An 18161-nucleotide genomic window follows, 5' to 3' on the forward strand; every position below is an offset into this window, starting at 1 on the left:
AAGACAAAAAGGCATACCCAAACAACACACACTACATCACAAATGAGGTCAAGGACTGGATCAATTGCAAGAGGCAAGAAGCAACCATTCAAAAACAAGGACAAACAACAACTGAAATGGGTGCAAAAGGAGCTCAACCAAATGCTCAGAGAGACAAGGAAACAACACACGGAATCAGTGGGAACAAATAGTTCCTTACAAAGAACTCCAAAAAATGGTGGGAGTTGATGCGAACAATCACCAACATAAACCCTGCAAAATAAATGCTTGCACACACCAGATGAGCTGACCAAAGCCAATGAATTAAATGTTTTTTTTATACAAGATTTGATGTACATGACTTCTCTGTTGAGTGTGATAATGATGTGATTGGCTCCATTGTTATTGATTATTGTGTTCCTAGGTTGGAAATCAACCCTGTAGTTGTCATTTGAGTCTTCAAGCACACCTGTAAGAATATAAAGATCATGGTGTGCGAGCTCCATTCAGATGTGAACCCTGTGTTAGATCCTTAGTAATTTGCCTATAAGAGAAGTTGTGAGACAAGATGATGCAATCAACACCATAGTGCATCTCATTGTTAAGCATCTGGAAAACCCCGAGGCCTGTTATTTATTTCAGTTCAGCGTTTAACACAACACAGCCACATGTCCTACTCAGTCAGTTTTAAAGCAGACGAGTGTTAACTCCTGTATCATAAGGTGGTAGCGCTCATTCCTGACGAGCCATACTCAGCAGGTTAGTGTTAACAGAACCCTCTCTGAGGCTAGAGACATTAGCACAGGGGCCCGCAGGGTTGTGCACACATGAATGCACTAGCAGTAATCCTAATAACTATATTGTCAAGTTTTCTGATGATATGGCCGTCCTTGGTGTGATGTATAAAGATGCTGATACTACCGTGTACAGGTCAGAAATTCAAAGGTCTGTCAAGTGGTGTGATGAGCACCATCTTATCCTCAATGTAAAGAAAACAGAGGAGATGGTGTTTGACCCCAAATCTGTTGGCAACCACGTGCCTGTGGTTGTTCACAATGCTAACACAGCACAGCTTAGTTCGTACAAGTAGCTGGGTGCACACTAGGACAATGTACTGAACTGGAAGGTCCAAGTAGACCGTGTCTTCTGCAGAGTTCAACAACGCCTCTATTTCCTAAGTAGACTCAGGGTTTTGGGATTTGACCAGAAAATTATGTAAAACGTACTCTGGCAATAGTTATTTTTTCAGAGTTGTGTACGCTCAATTTAGTGTTGATATTTAACTCTGCTTCATTGGGTTTCACTCTGTACAGTATTAATTCAAAATAATTATTTTCAATCTCTGCAGTGTTGTTCAGTATTCTAGAGTTAATTATTTAGAGTAACGTTTACGCTCAATACAATCGCAAGAGTTAATTCAACTCCTATGTTGTCAAACAACACTATTCTGGGGTTTATATGGTTCCATTTGAGGTATAAGGGTGTAAAGTCTCATTTCATATTTCTTCATGTGTCACATTATGGTGTCTTGCAATGTGCCATCCAATCTCTAGTGGTATCCATTTAAGAGGGAGGATGTCCAGAACTTTTACATTACCTACAACTTACATTCAGAATCTATGTCAGAGCAGCGCAGAGCATAATGTTGCTTGAGACTACCTACATCATGTAATCTGAAACAGCCTCCTCAGTAATGGTTGCCATAAACCAAAACACTTACAGATTAGTTTAAGAAAATGCATGTTACATATTGAAACAAACAGAGCCACATGGAAATACAGACAAAGTATATGAGGATGGTTAATGTGAGTGTGACTCTGAGGCAGACCAAGTCAGGGAAGATATCTATAATTGCATGCATTCGTCTCTCTATGCACCGTTGCTAGTTAAAGGCCCACTATTGCTCCAACAACCACTTATCTGTCCTGGTTTCTTAAGTAAAGAGATCAGAGCACATTGGACTGGCAGACTGGATAAACAGACTGAAGAACATGCAGCAGGGGCATTTGAGCCGTAGAGCCTTCAGCAGGCCAAGTTGGTGACATTGATGTGTAGCAACCTGATGCTCTTTAGCTACACCTGTTTGTCATTGCGCTTAGCATATTTTCTGGATCGGTGACATTCACATATTTTTCCAACAATGACAATAAGTTAGTTATTGTGGGTAGTTATTGTTGGTCTCTGTTCACTGCCCATGGTGTCCTAGACTGCTACAGTGTGTCCTACAGAGAGAGAGAGAGAGAGAGAGAAGGAGAGAGAGAGAGAGAGAGAGAGAGAGAGAGAGAGAGAGAGAGAGGAGAGAGAGGAGAGAGAGAGAGGAGAGAGAGAGAGAGAGAGAGAGAGAGAGAGAGAGAGAGAGAGAGAGAGAGAGAGAGAGAGAGAGAGAGAGAGAGAAGGAGAGAGAGAGAGAAGGAGAGAGAGAGAGAGAGAGAGAGAGAGAGAGAGGAGAGAAGGAGAGAGAGAGAGAGAGAAGGAGAGAGAGGGAGAGAAGGAGAGAGAGAGAGTGAGAGAAGGAGAGAGAGAGAGAGAAGAGAGAGAGAGAGAGAGAGAGAGAGAGAAGAGAGAGAGAGAGAGAGAGAAGGAGAGAGAGAGAGAGAGAGGAGAGAGAGAGAGAGAGGAGAGAGAGAGAGAGGAGAGAGAGAGAGAGAGAGAGAAGGAGAGAGAGAGAGAGAGAGAGAAGGAGAGAGAGGAGAGAGAGAGAGAGAGAGAAGGAGAGAGAGAGAGAGAGAGAGGAGAGAGAGAGAGAGAGAGAAGGAGAGAGAGAGAGAGAGAGAGAGAGGAGAGAGAGAGAGAGAGAGAGAGAGAGAGAGAGAGAGAGAGAGAGAGAGAAGGAGAGAGAGAGAGAGAGAGAGAGAGAGACACTCCTGTCTCTTCCTGGTAATGGTTTCTTATATTGGCTTTGATCAGAAAAGGGCAGGAAAAAATGAAACCGCAGTCTCCTTTTAAAGTAGGCTGCAGTGAAGATGGGAGTGAGGGAAAGAAGGACAGAACGAGGGAGGAGAGAAGTGTGTTCCAGGAACACCCTGACCCCCTCACTCCCACTGCTTGAGTGCCCCCTCTCCACACACACCATCAACACGTTCATCTCTCCTCATCTAACCCCACCTCTCCACATCTTTTCTCCCTTTTTTTCTCTACAGTGATGTTCCCTGTCTCTCTCTCCCCCCCTTTTCTGCATCAAAATGATAATCTGACACATTATTCCTTCTGTCTTTCATTCTCCTGTTCCTCTTCTCCAGGGCACAGTATTGTCATTAGCACATTGAATAATAACAATGGGACCACATCCTCTCCTGTTGTACAGTATCAGACTCAGCTCTGTTCTCAGGGTGCTAGAGTGTCGCTCCTATTTCTTTGTCCATGCCATATGTCACCATCTCTACACCTACCTACCTGCACTGGTTTCCCACTGTGTCAGTCTTTGTCTACTTTCTTGCTGGTTGGTATTCTCTGTTTCAGACATAGTTCCAGCCCCCTGAGATCACTGAGCACTGCTGTAACTATTGCTCTGTGATGGCATAACACGCTGGGCTAAAATTACCTATTTTTTAATTTGTTGTATTACACCCCCTTTTTCTCCCTAATTTCGACCTTGTCTCATTGCTGCAACTCCCCAACTGTCTCGGGAGGCAAAGGTCGAGGCATGCGTCCTCCGAAACATGAACCGCCAACAAACCATGCTTCTTAACACCTGCCCGCACCAATGTGTTGGAGGAAACCCCTTTCAACTGACGACCAAGGTCAACCTGCAGGCGTCTGGCCCGCCACAAGGAGTCGCTAAAGCGCAATGAGCCAAGTAAGGCCAAACCTCCCCTAACCCGGTCGACGCTGGGCCAATTGTACGCCGCCCAAAGGGACTCCCGAGCACGGCCGGGTCTGTAATGACCCCTCTAGCATTGTGATGCAGGGCCTTAGACCGCTGCACCACTATGGAGGCCCTGCTCTACTGACCGTTTCATTCTCATCCATTTTATTATATTGCATTATGTTGACCTTAGGCCTAGTCATTCATTGTTTATGTGAATCTACAGCAGAGAGACTCCAAATTCCACAGTGTGTTTCTGACCTGGAGAGAACACACACACACACAATGATGGAAAATACGTGTTTGGCCCATTAGGACTGAGTGTCTTCATGGTTTATCCGCTACTGCTTACGGTGTCTGGTGACATGCAGCACACTCTGCTCTGTTCTATTACTCAACATAATGAACGTAACAGCAGGCATTAACATTGCTTTAAAAGGAGTTCAGACAATCCTGGATGACAAACAAATGTAGTTATATTAGTTTGGATTGTGTGAGACAATCCATAAACAATATACACTACTGTACTCATGTTGTAGGTTTTATATCACAAAAATGAAAAATTAAGTTAAAAGAATTGCTGCTAATGTAGCTGGCTGAATGGTAATTGGGCTGAAGAGTCACAAAGCTGCGAGTCAGTCCATTGAGTTCACATTTTTACTAAGTCACAATTCCAGACATAACATCAGCATGATTGACAAATCAAACACCAGAATGAAACTAAAATCACAGAAAAATTATTCTAAATGATTGAGGATAAAACTCGTACCGAGTGGGGACAGTAGAGGAGTATCCCATTTGAAGACGATGGGTAACATGACATAGTGAGGACCCAGCACAAACACAGAAAAACACCTCAACCTTCCAACCTCATCATCCTCACTAGCATCCCTTGACAGTCGTCATACACTGAATCTGCACCCCACTCATCTCAATTTCTTTGGAACACTCAACCTTCTCTATGGCTCCACCCTGTGGTCATTTATGAGAGGTGCAGGACTCTAGATGGACAGCAATGGGAACAGACTGAGGCAGGATCAGAATTTACACACAGAAACAGTAAGCAGCCTCAAACCATAAAGGGAGAGGAGAGACAGCAGACAGAGAGGCAATAGAGAGAGGTCCATTTGAGAGTAATCATATCTGATGATCCCTGCACCAACTGTATTGTCTTCTACAGAGAATATACTTTTCATCTTTTAAGTGGGCTCCATTACTTTCTATAGGGAAATAAACTTTACTCAGTTCCAGTGTTGATATGCTGCACAGATACTGTGTCCCAGCACTCATCCACTGAGCGTATCTTCATGTATCATCCTATAAAAGCCCCTCCAGAAATCCATAGAGGTCAGTATCTCCGCAGCAGCATTCACATCCTCCCGTAACATTATCCTGCCTCTTCACAGTTCAGACAGGACAGAACAGCAGTAAACCTCTCCTGGTAATATCCCCCTCGCAGTGCATAGTCCCGTGTCAGTTCCTCTTACAGTATAAAGGGAGAGTCTGACCTTGACCCTTAGCAGAGGTCAGAGATGTAGTCAAAGTCTTTGAAGCAGTCCTGGTCCTTGCGGGAGAGGGTGCGGCGTTCGCGGGGCGGCGTGAGGGCGGGGGTCTCAGCGGTGAACTCCTCGTCAAAGTTACTGACGTCCTCCCTCCCCCTGATGTTGGGGACGAATGGGGTCGGGAGCTGCCTCTGCAGCAGCGCTTCCCAGTCCACACTCTGAGAGGGGGAACAGAGAGACCGGATTGGTTCATAGAATCCAGGTGAATTGAATCATCTATGCAACTGAAAACAGCAACCCCTGATGTGACACTACCACATAGAGTTGAAGCAGATGCTGGAACTATTTAACAGGCTCATTGATTACATAAAAATTGTTTAATCAGTGGTTTATAAGGAATGTTAACTAATGACATGTGTGTCTGTGTTTGAGAGAGAGAGAGAGAGAGCGAGGGAACTTGAGTGAGAGAGAGGGAGGGAACTTGAGTGAGAGAGAGAACTTGAGAAGGAGAGCGAGGAAACTTGATAGAGAGAGAGCGAGGGAACTTGATAGAGAGAGAGCAAGGGAACCTGAGTGAGAGAGAGCGAGGGAACTTGAGTGAGAGAGAGCGAGGGAACTTGAGTGAGAGAGAGCGAGGGAACTTGAGTGAGAGAGAGCGAGGGAACTTGAGTGAGAGAGAGCGAGGGAACTTGAGTGAGAGAGAGTGAGGGAACTTGAGTGAGAGAGAGTGAGGGAACTTGAGTGAGAGAGAGTGAGGGAACTTGAGTGAGAGAGAGCGAGAGAGAGCGAGGGAACTTGAGTGAGAGAGAGTGAGGGAACTTGAGTGAGAGAGAGCGAGAGAGAGCGAGGGAACTTGAGAGAGAGTGAGGGAACTTGAGAGAGAGAGAGTGAGGGAACTTGAGTGAGAGAGAGTGAGGGAACTTGAGTGAGAGAGAGCGAGAGAGAGCGAAGGAACTTGAGAGAGAGTGAGGGAACTTGAGAGAGAGAGAGAGAGAGAGAGAGAGAGGGAAATTGAGAGAGAGAGAGAGGAAATTGAGAGAGAGAGAACTTGAGAGGGAGAGAGAGGGAACTTGAGAGAGAGCGAGGGAACTTGAGAGAGAGAGGGAACTTGAGAGAGAGAGAGCGAACTTGAGAGAGCGAGAGCACTTGAGAGAGAGAGAGCGAGGGAACTTGAGAGAGAGAGTGAGGGAACTTGAGTGAGAGAGAGCAAGGGAACTTGAGTGAGAGAGAGATAAAGATGGAACTTGAGAGAGAGAGAGAACTTGAAATAGAGAGAACTTGAGAGAGAGAGAAAGAGGGAACTTGAGAGAAAGAGGGAACTTGAGTGAGAGAGAGAGAAAGAGGGAACTTGAGTGAGAGAGAGAACTTGAGAAAGAGTGAAAGAGGGAACTTGAGAGAGAGAGGGAACTTGAGAGAGAGAGGGAACTTGAGGGAGAGAGAGAGGGAACTTGAGAGAGAGAGAGAGAGAGACCTTGAGAGAGAGAGAGGGGGAGAGACTCACCCTAAAGAAAGGCTGTTTCTTGACATCATCAGCATCTTTCTCACCAGAGCCTAGGCGCCGCTCCGGGTTCCTCCTCAACAACTGGCAACAGAAAACAACAAACACCTCAACCCAGACAGACCCAACACCAACTAGCAACACACACAGATGGCTAACAGCTGAAAAACATCAGAAACACATTCTTTAACAGAAAACCCAGACTGAAAACTAGAAGCAAAATGGCTCCACCTTTACAGTGACCAAACTGACCATGTCGATCAATGAGATTCTCTCTTAGTCCACTGGTGATTGGTGGGATGTGAATGTTGGGGGAGGAGCTTACCCGTCTCATGATGCCGATGGCCTCTGTGGAGAGGAAGCGAGGGTAGCGCACCTCGTCATTCACTATACTGTCAAACACCTCCTCTTCATCATCACCTGGGAATGGAGACTGACACACACATAGACCACACTGTCACGCTCGCAGCCACTCATTTAACCTATTATGGCGCCCCGGTGATGTGGCCAGGGAATGCCACTGTTTGGAGTGTAAGCCACACCACACAACCAGCATTTTTAGGCTGCAGTGCCAAGCCCCACATCTGAAGCCACTCAGCCTCGTTAGGCTGCAATACACCTGGGGCATATAAGGTGCAAGTTCAGTTCAGCATGAGAAGAGGAGCTACTGGCTGAATGCTGCAGGCCGAGCATTACAGACATCTGGGAAAAGCTCCTGGCTAGATGCCGAAGGCTGAGCTCTATAGACATTTGTTTGAAGCCCATGGACATTGTGAAGCTGGTAAGCTGGGTAGCAGCCCAGCTAGTTTTAAGTTTAGTTTAACTTTAAGTTCATTTAAACCCTCTGTGGGAGAGTGTTTTGTTTTCAGTTACAGTTTGAGAACTATCTTCGTGACCCTTTTATTTTGAATAAATATGCCAGCTTGGTTTAAGTTGTGCTTCTGTGTAAGACTTCTGTCATTATTGCTCATCATTGCCATCCATCCATCCCCCCACCATGCCTAGTGAGTCGTTACATTATATTAGTTTTTGTAACATATGGCTCAAACACACATAACTTTATGTAATATAGACTAAAGTGCTGTATTACCATAAAGGCTTAAAGTATATATTACTGGCTTAAAGTATATATTACTTTAAAGGTAAGGGCTTAACTCATTAAAGGGATTCTCCGGTACTTTTGTATACTTTTTAGCCAGTAGCTCTGAAAGTGCTCCCCTGAAATTGCCTCTCGTTCGCTCTGCTGTGGGTGCATCTTGCTAGCTGTCACTCATATGGCGACGGGCTGAAACTCATTGGTTGAACACGAATTGCTAGGGGGTTGGACCACGTGAGGGGAAAATGGTGCAGCACAGCTTCCAGAACTAGGGATTTCGTGGCTAACTGAGGTAAGACAGTAATTCTCCTAATGAACTATGCATGTATGAACTACACATTGACACATCCAACCCAAAGCGGGAGGTTTAAAAAATACTTTAGTAGTCGCCAAAGTTCCAGAGCATGTCTAAATAATAAGACTCGATATGTATGGAGTCATATTTATATAATTCTCTGAAGAGGTTTTTAGAGTCAAGTCTCTTACCTCTCCCACCAGCATCTCATACACCAGTACTCCCAGGCCCCACCAGTCCACTGCCCTGGTGTAGGAGGTGTCTGTCAGAACCTCTGGAGCCAGGAACTCAGGAGTACCACAGAACGTACTGGTCCTGTCCCCATAGCCCATACCTGGGGAAGTAGAGAGAGATCAGGAATGAGAAGAAGGGAAGAAAAGAGAAGCAGTGAGAGAGAGGTTGTTGTGAGAGAAAAACAGAGAGAGGAAAGAGAGCGAGAGAGACACAAACTGAGTCACAAATATATAAAAACATGAGCACATTAGCAAATAGAGGCTTCAATAATAAGACTCAAAAGTACTCCAAACTACAACCGCTATGACCTTGCATCCTTACAGAGACATGAGACATGCTGAATAAGTGAACATACCCTCTTTGCAGAGCCCAAAGTCTGCAATCTTCACGTAGCCCTGTGTATCCAGCAACAAGTTATCGAGTTTAAGGTCCCTGAGGAGGAGGGATGAAGATTAATTCAAAATTGATAGGTACTCTGAGGATGAAGGGGTAGGAGGATGAGAGGGTGCCTGTCTTTCATGTGGTCTGTGTTTCATGTCTACCCAGAGTACTCACCGGTACACAATCTTATGGTCATGAAGAAACTGCAGGCCCAAAACCACACAGGCTGCGTAGAACCTGCAGGACAGACAGACAGACAGACAGGCGACAGTAACAGCAGACCGTGGATGGATATGAGTACGCATACAGTACACAACCATATGAATACAAATATACATATCTCAAAGCATGCCTGCTCATCCCCCATGTTCCGTTACACATTCAGTAGAACACAGCAAACACAGAAATACACAGCGGTACCCACACGGCTCGGGGCTCTGTAAAGACGTCTGCGTGGATATGCATCATGAGGTCACCCCCAGCCGTGTACTCCATGACGAAGCACACGTGTTCTGGGGTCTGGAAACATGCAAACAGGTTGACCAGGAAGGGATGGTGGGAGCTGTTCACTGTCTCAAAAATACGCTTCTCACACTTCAAACTGAGGAGGGAGAGAGGAGAGGGAGAAGAGGGAGACAACTGTCTAATGTCAAGTACAGTATGTAAACACACAGTTAACTTGTACAGTGTATATGTTTGCCATGGTTTGTTGCTGATCAGTTTTGTGTTGACAATAATATTGTGGCACACTGTATATAAAACTAGACAATCCAGTCATAGAAATATCACCATGATGAAGGTCATATATTGTCAGAGAGAGGCATAATATTCTGCCTTGATTCTGTCTTGGCCTGTGTTGCATTCTAGTGTAGATCCATACCTGTCCACTTCGTCCCGCGCCACAATGTCTCCCTTCTTCAGGGCTTTGATAGCGAACACACTGCCTGTCCTCTTGTACTCCGACAACAACACCTGGAAAACAGCAGTGGTTCATGTGAATCTCGACCTGAATCCTCTGGATGGAGAACTTCCAAACAAAGGGAGGATATTTCAAATGTGAGGACACATACTTTGCCAAAGTGTCCCCTGCCCAGCACAGCGATCAGCTTGAAGTCCTGCAGACACAGAGGGCCTTTGCTCTGTCTAATACCAGGACACAAAGAAAATAATCATGATCACAATCACTGAAATAGCCTTTGCTTTACCATCTTGAGGGTCATCTGCTAGCTGAAGAAACAGGATGCAGTATTATCTGGTGTTTTGTGTCTACCTATCACTTCTATAGAGAGCATGTTGGTGTGATATATGTCTCTGTGGCTACAGTAATGTGTTATGGAGGAGGTCAGGTGGCCATATTGTGAGTGGGCGTGTTTCTCCAGCATCATACTGTAGGGGCCATATTGTGAGAGGATGGCCTCAGGTGTGAGTGTGAGGACACACTGTGCCAACTCTGCATGTTGCTGTACCTGCGCAAGGAACTCGTGGATAGGGTTCTGGTTGGCCGCCCTTGGGCGAGGTCCGGAGGGGACAAGGGCTCAATCACAGGCTGTTCCTGAGAGTGAGAGAGAAAAAGAGAGATGGAGAGATAGACATATAAAGAGGGGAGAGGGATAGATAGAGAGAATGAGGGAGAAGGTGAGAGAGGGAAAAGGAAAAACAGACAGACAGGGCAACAGTAATTTTGTCACTCATCATTATTAGTAGCCAGTTCCCTGCTGGCTGGCTGGCTGCTCAATCCCCTTTCCTCTCCTCTCTTCCTCGTTACTGTTAATTAGTTCTCGAAAAACACTAGAGTAACTAATCCAGTAATCCCCCAGCCCCACTGACCATACCATCTGTTACCAAGGCCCTCCCTTCCTCCGCATCTCTCTCCCTCTATCACTCCCTCTGTCCCTCTCTCTCTGTCCTCTCGTGCCAATCATGTTTTACACACTTGGAATCTAACACAGATTGGGCTTTGATCTAATTAAAGCTCATTCGATCCAATTTGGTCTAATTAGTGTGGATTTCTCCCTTTCTTATTGTTACCTCTCTCCTCTCCTTCTTCCAAGGCCCTGCTCTGTCTCGCTCCAGATTCATCCTAGTCTAACAGTCCAATATGACAATATCACTGTTTTTTAATCAAAGGCTTTCTGGAGGGAATGGCCAAAGGGAATGTGATACTACAGAGATGGCTATCAGATGATTATCACTCCATCGCCGCACCCTCCCTCTATCCTCCCATCCCTCCCTCCCTCGCTCTCCTCCTCCCTCCCTCATCCTCCCATCCCTCCCTCCCTCCATCCTCTCATCCCTCCCTCCCTTGCTCTCTCCCTCCCTCCCTCCCCCTCCCATCCCTCCCTCCCTCCATCCTCCCATCCCTCCCTCATCCTTCCATCCCTCCCCATCCCTCCATCCTCTCATCCCTCCCTCCCTCCATCCTCTCATCCCTCCCTCCCTCCCTCCTCCCTCCCTCCCCCTCCCTCCCTCCCTCCCTCCCTCCCTCCCTCCCTCCCTCCCCCTCCCCTCCCTCCCCCTCCCTCCCTCCCTCCCTCCCTCCTCATCCTCCCTCCCTCCCCCTCCCTCCCTCCTCCCTCCCTCCCTCCCTCCCTCCCTCCCTCCCTCCCTCCCTCCCATCCCTCCCCCTTCCTCATCCTCCCATCCCTCCCTTCTTCATCCCTCTGTTCATCCCTTCCTTCTCTTCTTCTCACCAGGTGGGGTGTGTCAAAAGCGTCTCTCCTGATCGCAGGTCTCAGAGGAGAGTCGCTCTCCAGAGTCAGCTTCTCCACTGAGATCTCCCTACGACACACACAGAAACACCAGTCAACAGTCTCCCCATGTACAGTATATGTTGTGCTTGCTGTCTGAAGCATTAAAGAGGTATGAGAAAGGCTATCTGTGTGTGTGTGTACAGTACCCAGAATGTGAGCGTAAGTGTGGGGTGTAGCTGGGAACGTTATTTCCAGTAGGGATGGCGTTCCTCAGTAGGCGAACCCAGGTGGCGATATCAACATTCATCTGATGAGCACGCAGGAACGATTTACCTGCAACACACACACACACAATGCAATCTAACCTGTTCACGCAGAAACTTTTAACATGGTTTACTCAATCCATTAGGACTGCCCAGATTGCACTGAAGAAGTTTCAACCCTGACACACTCAAGTTGTCATACTCCAAAGCATTAAACCACCTAAAACCATCAGATTAATCCACAGCACTGCTAATTCCAACACTAGATGGCAATACAGAGCACAGAGGGATACAAAGTTACAAAGTGGGTTCTGGGTGGAGGTTGCATGTAGTCACATATCTAGGACCTCCCCCAATCCCAATGTTAGGGGTGAAACACTAAACTGACTGTAGATCAGTGTCTAGGGGGCAACCCCATGCCACTCAGTGGGGAAGCAGTGGGGCGTCAGTGATGCATGTGTGAGCCCTATAGGGATGCTGGGATACATGGAGCCAGGCTTGGCAACTGCTGACAACATAAAGAACAAGATGGGGCTTTATCTAAGAGTTTACACATACTAACACAACACACTGTTCTGAGAAAAACTTATCTTACCATGCTGTTTGGAGAAAACCTTTTGTCTCTGCAGTCTTCGGCCTCTCACTATGACTGGGTTGAAGAACATTACCTGAAATACACACATATCAGTGGAGACTCATCAGAGGAGAAAGGGGAGGACCATCCTCCTCAGTGAATTTCATAAAAATAAAAATAGTGAAACATCTAAAAAAGTTATCCTTTTTAGAGAAAACTATACTAAATATATTCACGTAACCACATAATTGATTAAAACACACTGCTTTGCAATGGTCTACAGTAGCTTCAACAGCACTCTGTAGGGTAGCACCATACTCTAGTCGGTAGTTTCCACCCTCTGGGTACATTGACTTCAATACAAAACCTAGGAGGCTCATGGTCCTCACCTCATTCCATAGACTTACACAGTAATAATGACACCATCCCGGAGGGCGTCCTCCAAACTATCAGAGCTCTTGCAGCATGAACTGCAAGATAATTAATCTTGTAAAGCATAAACTACAGCTTGCTAGCACTGCAGTGCTTAAAACAAATGTAATGAGTAGTTGACTCAAAGAGGAAAAAAAATTGAACAAATACATTTCGTAAAAAATGAAGAAGCAAGAAATATTTTCACTTTCACTTTCACTTACTTAGCTAGCGAACGCAGCTAGCTAGTTTAGCCTACTTAAACACCCGGCTCAAACAGAGAGGGATGCCATGTTCGCTAGCTGGCTATGGCGATCCAACATTGGAACTCTTCCAAGTCAAGGTAAGCTTTTTGTTTTATTCATTTACTGCCACCGGTGCCCGCCGGTGTAACTGCTAAACTGCTTGCTGACTACACTGTACTGCATGATTGTAGTGGGTTTACTAACGCGTTAGTTTTAGTAGCTATGTTGACTATGACGTTAGCAAATAATGGTGACAATTATGTAAGCTGTGTGCAGCGGTTATGATATGAAGGTTTGGCTTATAAAGATTTTTTCGCCTGGTCACAGACAGCTGATGTGTTTGTGGTGCACTGAAATCCACAAGCGAAGGGAAAGGGTGAGAGGAGGAGAGCACGTGGATGCAAAAAGGAATTAACAATCAAAGTGATCATACTGTTTGTATGTGGCTGCTATGAAAGTGACCTGTGTTTGCAGGTGATCAAGGGTGCATTCATTCCGCCAATTCAGTTGAAAAGCATTCTTAAATGGAAGCAAATGGAACGAAATGGGGATAAACATATTTTAATTTGTCTAATAGAAACTTGTTTGCAACTGTTGGACTAATGATTACACCCTAGATCAGCTAGATGCTGGCAAGTGTGTGCAAGGCGGTATTGAATGTGTCACTCTCTGTCACCTTGATTACTCAAATTTATCTCGACCTGTGCACCTACATTGCAAACTTTCATTCATAGGCTAGGTTGTAGAAACCTTATGATGGGTATAAGGAAAATTTGAGAATCATGTAGTAGCCGAAACACATCGATGTTACGTTGAGCTGGGGGACTGGAGTATGAATGACAGTCATCCAATATGCTGTAATAGAAATAAGGCCATGCTCATAAAACAAAATGTGCGTCCTCCCTCATCTTAAATAGCACTGATCGCCACTGACACATACAGTACCAGTCAAAAGTTTGGACAAACCTACTCATTCAAGGGTTTTTCTTATATATTTTTTAACCATTTTCTACATTGTAGAATAATAGTGAAGACATCAAAACTATGAAATAACACATATGGAATCATGTAGTAACCAAAAAAGTGTTAAATAAATTAAAATATATTTTATATTTGAGATTCTTCAAAGTAGCCATCCTTTGCCTTGAGGACAGCTTTGCACACTATTGGCATTCTCCCAACCAGATTAACCTGGAATGCTTTTCCAACAGTCTTGAAGGAGTTCCCACATATGCTGAGCACTTGGCTGCTTTTCTTCACTCTGCGGTCCGACTCATTCCAAACCATCTCAATTTGGTTGAGGTCGGGGATTGTGGAGGCCAGGTCATCTGATGCAGCACTCCAATACTCTCCTTCTTGGTAAAATAGCCTTTACTCAGCCTGGAGATGTGTTGGTTCCTTGTCGTAATTATATTCCCACTAAGTGCAAACCATATGGGATGGCGTAATGCTACAGAATGCTGTGGTAGCCATGCTGGTTAAGTGTGTTTAGAATTCTAAATAAATCATTGACAGTGTCACCAGCAAAGCACCCGCACACCATAAAACCTCCTCCTCCATGCTTTACGGTGGGAAATACACATGAGGAGATAATCCGTTCACCCACACTGAGTCTCACAAAGACACGGCGGTTGGAACCAATAATCTCTAATTTGGACTCCAGACCAAAGGACAAATGTCCAACGGTCCATTACTCATGTTTCTTAGTAAGCAAGTCTCTTCTTCTTATCGGTGTCCTTCAGTAGTGGTTTCTTTGCAGTAATTTGACCATGAAGGCCTGATTCACACAGTATCCTCTGAACAGTTGATGTTGAGATGTTTCTGTTACTTGAACTCTGTGAAGCATTTATTTGGGCTGCAATTTCTGAGGCTGGTAACTCTAATGAACTTATCCTTTGCTGCAGAGGTAACTCTGGGTCTTCCTTTCCTGTGGCGGTCCTCATGAGAGCCAGTTTCATCATAGCACTTGATGTTTTTTGTGACTGCACTTGAATAAACTTTCAAAGTTCTTGAAATTATCCATATTGACAAACCATGTCTTAAAGTTATGATGGACTCTTTCTCTTTCTCTTTGCTTATTTGAGCTGTTATTGCCATAATATGGACTTGGTCTTTTACCAAATAGGGCTATCTTCTGTATACCACCCCTACCTTGACACAACACAACTGATTGGCTCAAATGCATTAAGAAGGAAACAAATTCCACAAATGAACTTTTAACAAAATGCATTCCAGGTGACTAAATCATGAATCTGGTTGAGAGAATTCCAAGAGTGTGCAAAGCTGTCATCAAGGCAAAGGGAGGTTACTAAAATCTAAAATATATTTTTATTTGTTTAACCCTTTTTTTCCTTACTATATGATTCCATATGTTATTTCATAGATTTGATGAATTCATTATTATTCTACAAAGTAGAAAATATTAAAAAATAAAGAAAAACCGTTGAATGAGTAGGTGTATCAAAACTTTTGACTAGTACTGTATAGTTCAGGATTGAGCAGGGATGTATGTGTTGGTGCGTGTGTTTGCATGTTCGCATGTCTCTGTATGTGTGTATGTGTATACATGGCGGGGTGTGTGTACCTCAGCCAGCAGCAGGCCCTGAGGCTCCAGCTCCAGCTGAACTCTGTGTTTCTGGTTGTCCAGGAAGTCCTCCAGCTTCAGGTACTTGAGAGCACACAGGGAGCGGTAGTCCCTCCAGTACACTGCTATCTCCATCTCCCTGGACTGGGCCGAAACACAGGTCAACACACATACTGTTTCAACCACAGGTGTAGATACACTTCTTTTTACCTTTTCACGCTCTCTCAATTCTCAATGTGCCTCTCTCTCTCTCTCAATTCTCAATGTGCCCCTCTCGCTCTCTCAATTCTCAATGTGCCTCTCTCTCTCTCTCAATTCTCAATGTGCCTCTCTCTCTCTCAATTCTCAATGTGCCTCTCTCTCTCAATTCTCAATGTGCCTCTCACTCTCTCTCAATTCTCAATGTGCCTCTCTCTCTCTCAATTCTCAATGTGCCCCTCTCTCTCTCTCAATTCTCAATGTGCCTCTCTCTCTCTCTCAATTCTCAATGTGCCTCTCTCTCTCTCTCAATTCTCAATGTGCCTCTCTCTCTCTCTCAATTCTCAATGTGCCTCTCTCTCTCTCAATTCTCAATGTGCCCCTCTCTCTCTCTCAATTCTCAATGTGCCTCTCTCTCTCTCTCAATTCTCAATGTGCCTCTCTCTCAATTCTCAATGTGCCTCTCTCTCTCTCTCTCAATTCTCAATGTGCCTCTCTCTATCTCTCAATTCTCAATGTTCCTCTATCTCTCTCAATTCTCAATGTTCCTCTCTCTCTCTCAATTCTCAATGTTCCTCTCTCTCTCTCAATTCTCAATGTGCCTCTCTCTCTCTCAATTCTCAATGTTCCTCTCTCTCTCAATTCTTAATGTGCCTCTCTCTCTCTCTCTCAATTCTCAATGTGCCTCTCTCTCTCTCTCAATTCTCAATGTTCCTCTCTCTCTCTCAATTCTCAATGTGCCTCTCTCTCTCTCTCAATTCTCAATGTTCCTCTCTCTCTCTCAATTCTCAATGTGCCTCTCTCTCTCTCAATTCTCAATGTGCCCCTCTCTCTCTCTCTCAATTCTCAATGTTCCTCTCTCTCTCTCAATTCTCAATGTGCCTCTCTCTCTCTCAATTCTCAATGTGCCTCTCTCTCTCTCTCTCTCAATTCTCAGTGTTCCTCTCTCTCTCAATTCTCAATGTGCCTCTCTCTCTCTCTCTCTCTCAATTCTCAATGTTCCTCTCTCTCAATTCTCAATGTGCCCCTCTCTCTCTCTCAATTCTCAATGTTCCTCTCTCTCTCTCAATTCTCAATGTTCCTCTCTCTCTCTCAATTCTCAATGTGCCTCTCTCTCTCTCTCAATTCTCAATGTGCCTCTCTCTCTCTCAATTCTCAATGTTCCTCTCTCTCTCTCAATTCTCAATGTGCCTCTCTCTCTCTCAATTCTCAGTGTTCCTCTCTCTCTCTCAATTCTCAATGTGCCTCTCTCTCTCTCTCAATTCTCAATGTTCCTCTCTCTCTCTCAATTCTCAATGTGCCTCTCTCTCTCTCTCAATTCTCAATGTGCCTCTCTCTCTAAATTCTCAATGTGCCTTTCTCTCTCTCTCTCTCTCTCTCTCAATTCTCAATGTGCCTTTCTCTCTCTCTCTCAATTCTCAATGTTCCTCTCTCTCTCTCTCTCAATTCTCAATGTGCCTCTCTCTCTCTCTCAATTCTCAATGTGCCTCTCTCTCTCTCAATTCTCAATGTTCCTCTCTCTCTCAATTCTCAATGTGCCTCTCTCTCTCAATTCTCAATGTGCCTCTCTCTCTCTCTCAATTCTCAATGTTCCTCTCTCTCTCTCAATTCTCAATGTGCCTCTCTCTCTCTCTCTCAATTCTCAATGTGCCTCTCTCTCTCTCTCTCAATTCTCAATGTGCCTCTCTCTCTCTCAATTCTCAATGTGCCTCTCTCTCTCTCAATTCTCAATGTTCCTCTCTCTCTCTCAATTCTCAATGTTCCTCTCTCTCTCAATTCTCAATGTTCCTCTCTCTCTCAATTCTCAATGTGCCTCTCTCTCTCTCAATTCTCAATGTGCCTCTCTCTCTCTCAATTCTCAATGTTCCTCTCTCTCTCTCTCTCTCTCAATTCTCAATGTGCCTCTCTCTCTCTCTCATTTCTCAATGTTCCTCTCTCTCTCAATTCTCAATGTGCCTCTCTCTCTCTGAATTCTCAATGTTCCTCTCTCTCTCTCAATTCTCAATGTTCCTCTCTCTCAATGCTCTATGTGCCTCTCTCTCTCTCAATTCTCAATGTGCCTCTCTCTCTCTCAATTCTCTATGTGCCTCTCTCTCTCAATTCTCTATGTGCCTCTCTCTCTCAATTCTCTATGTGCCTCTCTCTCTCAATTCTCTATGTGCCTCTCTCTCTCAATTCTCTATGTGCCTCTCTCTCTCAATTCTCAATGTGCCTCTCTCTCTCAATTCTCAATGCAAGGGGCTTTAATGGCATGGGAATCTCTATCTCTGTCTCTGTGTGTGTATTGTATGATGTAATATCTTACTCTCTCCAGTTCTACAGTGAAGGTCTGGTCCCAGGCCTGCTCTCCCACTGTCTTCCAGCATGTCTGTCCCACCACTGTGTTCTCGAGCTTCAACACCGCAC

At 45.0% G+C, this 18161-nt stretch overlaps 1 protein-coding gene across 4 annotated transcripts in view; it reads right to left on the reverse strand.

Moving 5' to 3' along the window:
- Nucleotides 1-4427: 4427 nt before the first annotated feature.
- LOC135555476 (serine/threonine-protein kinase N1-like) overlaps nt 4428-18161 on the reverse strand; it is a 43351-nt gene continuing 29617 nt past the window's right edge. For all 4 annotated transcript variants that reach the window (XM_064987941.1, XM_064987942.1, XM_064987939.1 and 1 more), the window contains exons 9-23: nt 18061-18161; nt 15558-15701; nt 12339-12411; nt 11687-11813; nt 11481-11568; nt 10257-10342; nt 9861-9933; nt 9671-9762; nt 9215-9391; nt 8965-9027; nt 8765-8841; nt 8367-8509; nt 7110-7217; nt 6788-6868; nt 4428-5504 (exon numbers count right to left, since the gene is read on the reverse strand). The exon at nt 18061-18161 is cut by the window's right edge and continues 9 nt beyond it. In XM_064987941.1, coding sequence (XP_064844013.1) covers nt 5301-5504; nt 6788-6868; nt 7110-7217; nt 8367-8509; nt 8765-8841; nt 8965-9027; nt 9215-9391; nt 9671-9762; nt 9861-9933; nt 10257-10342; nt 11481-11568; nt 11687-11813; nt 12339-12411; nt 15558-15701; nt 18061-18161 — 1637 coding nt within the window. In that variant the 3' untranslated portion in view covers nt 4428-5300. The remainder of the gene's footprint in view (nt 5505-6787; nt 6869-7109; nt 7218-8366; nt 8510-8764; nt 8842-8964; nt 9028-9214; nt 9392-9670; nt 9763-9860; nt 9934-10256; nt 10343-11480; nt 11569-11686; nt 11814-12338; nt 12412-15557; nt 15702-18060) is intronic.

The sequence above is a fragment of the Oncorhynchus masou genome, chromosome 15 (genome assembly GCF_036934945.1).
Source record: "Oncorhynchus masou masou isolate Uvic2021 chromosome 15, UVic_Omas_1.1, whole genome shotgun sequence".
Taxonomy (NCBI): domain Eukaryota; kingdom Metazoa; phylum Chordata; class Actinopteri; order Salmoniformes; family Salmonidae; genus Oncorhynchus; species Oncorhynchus masou.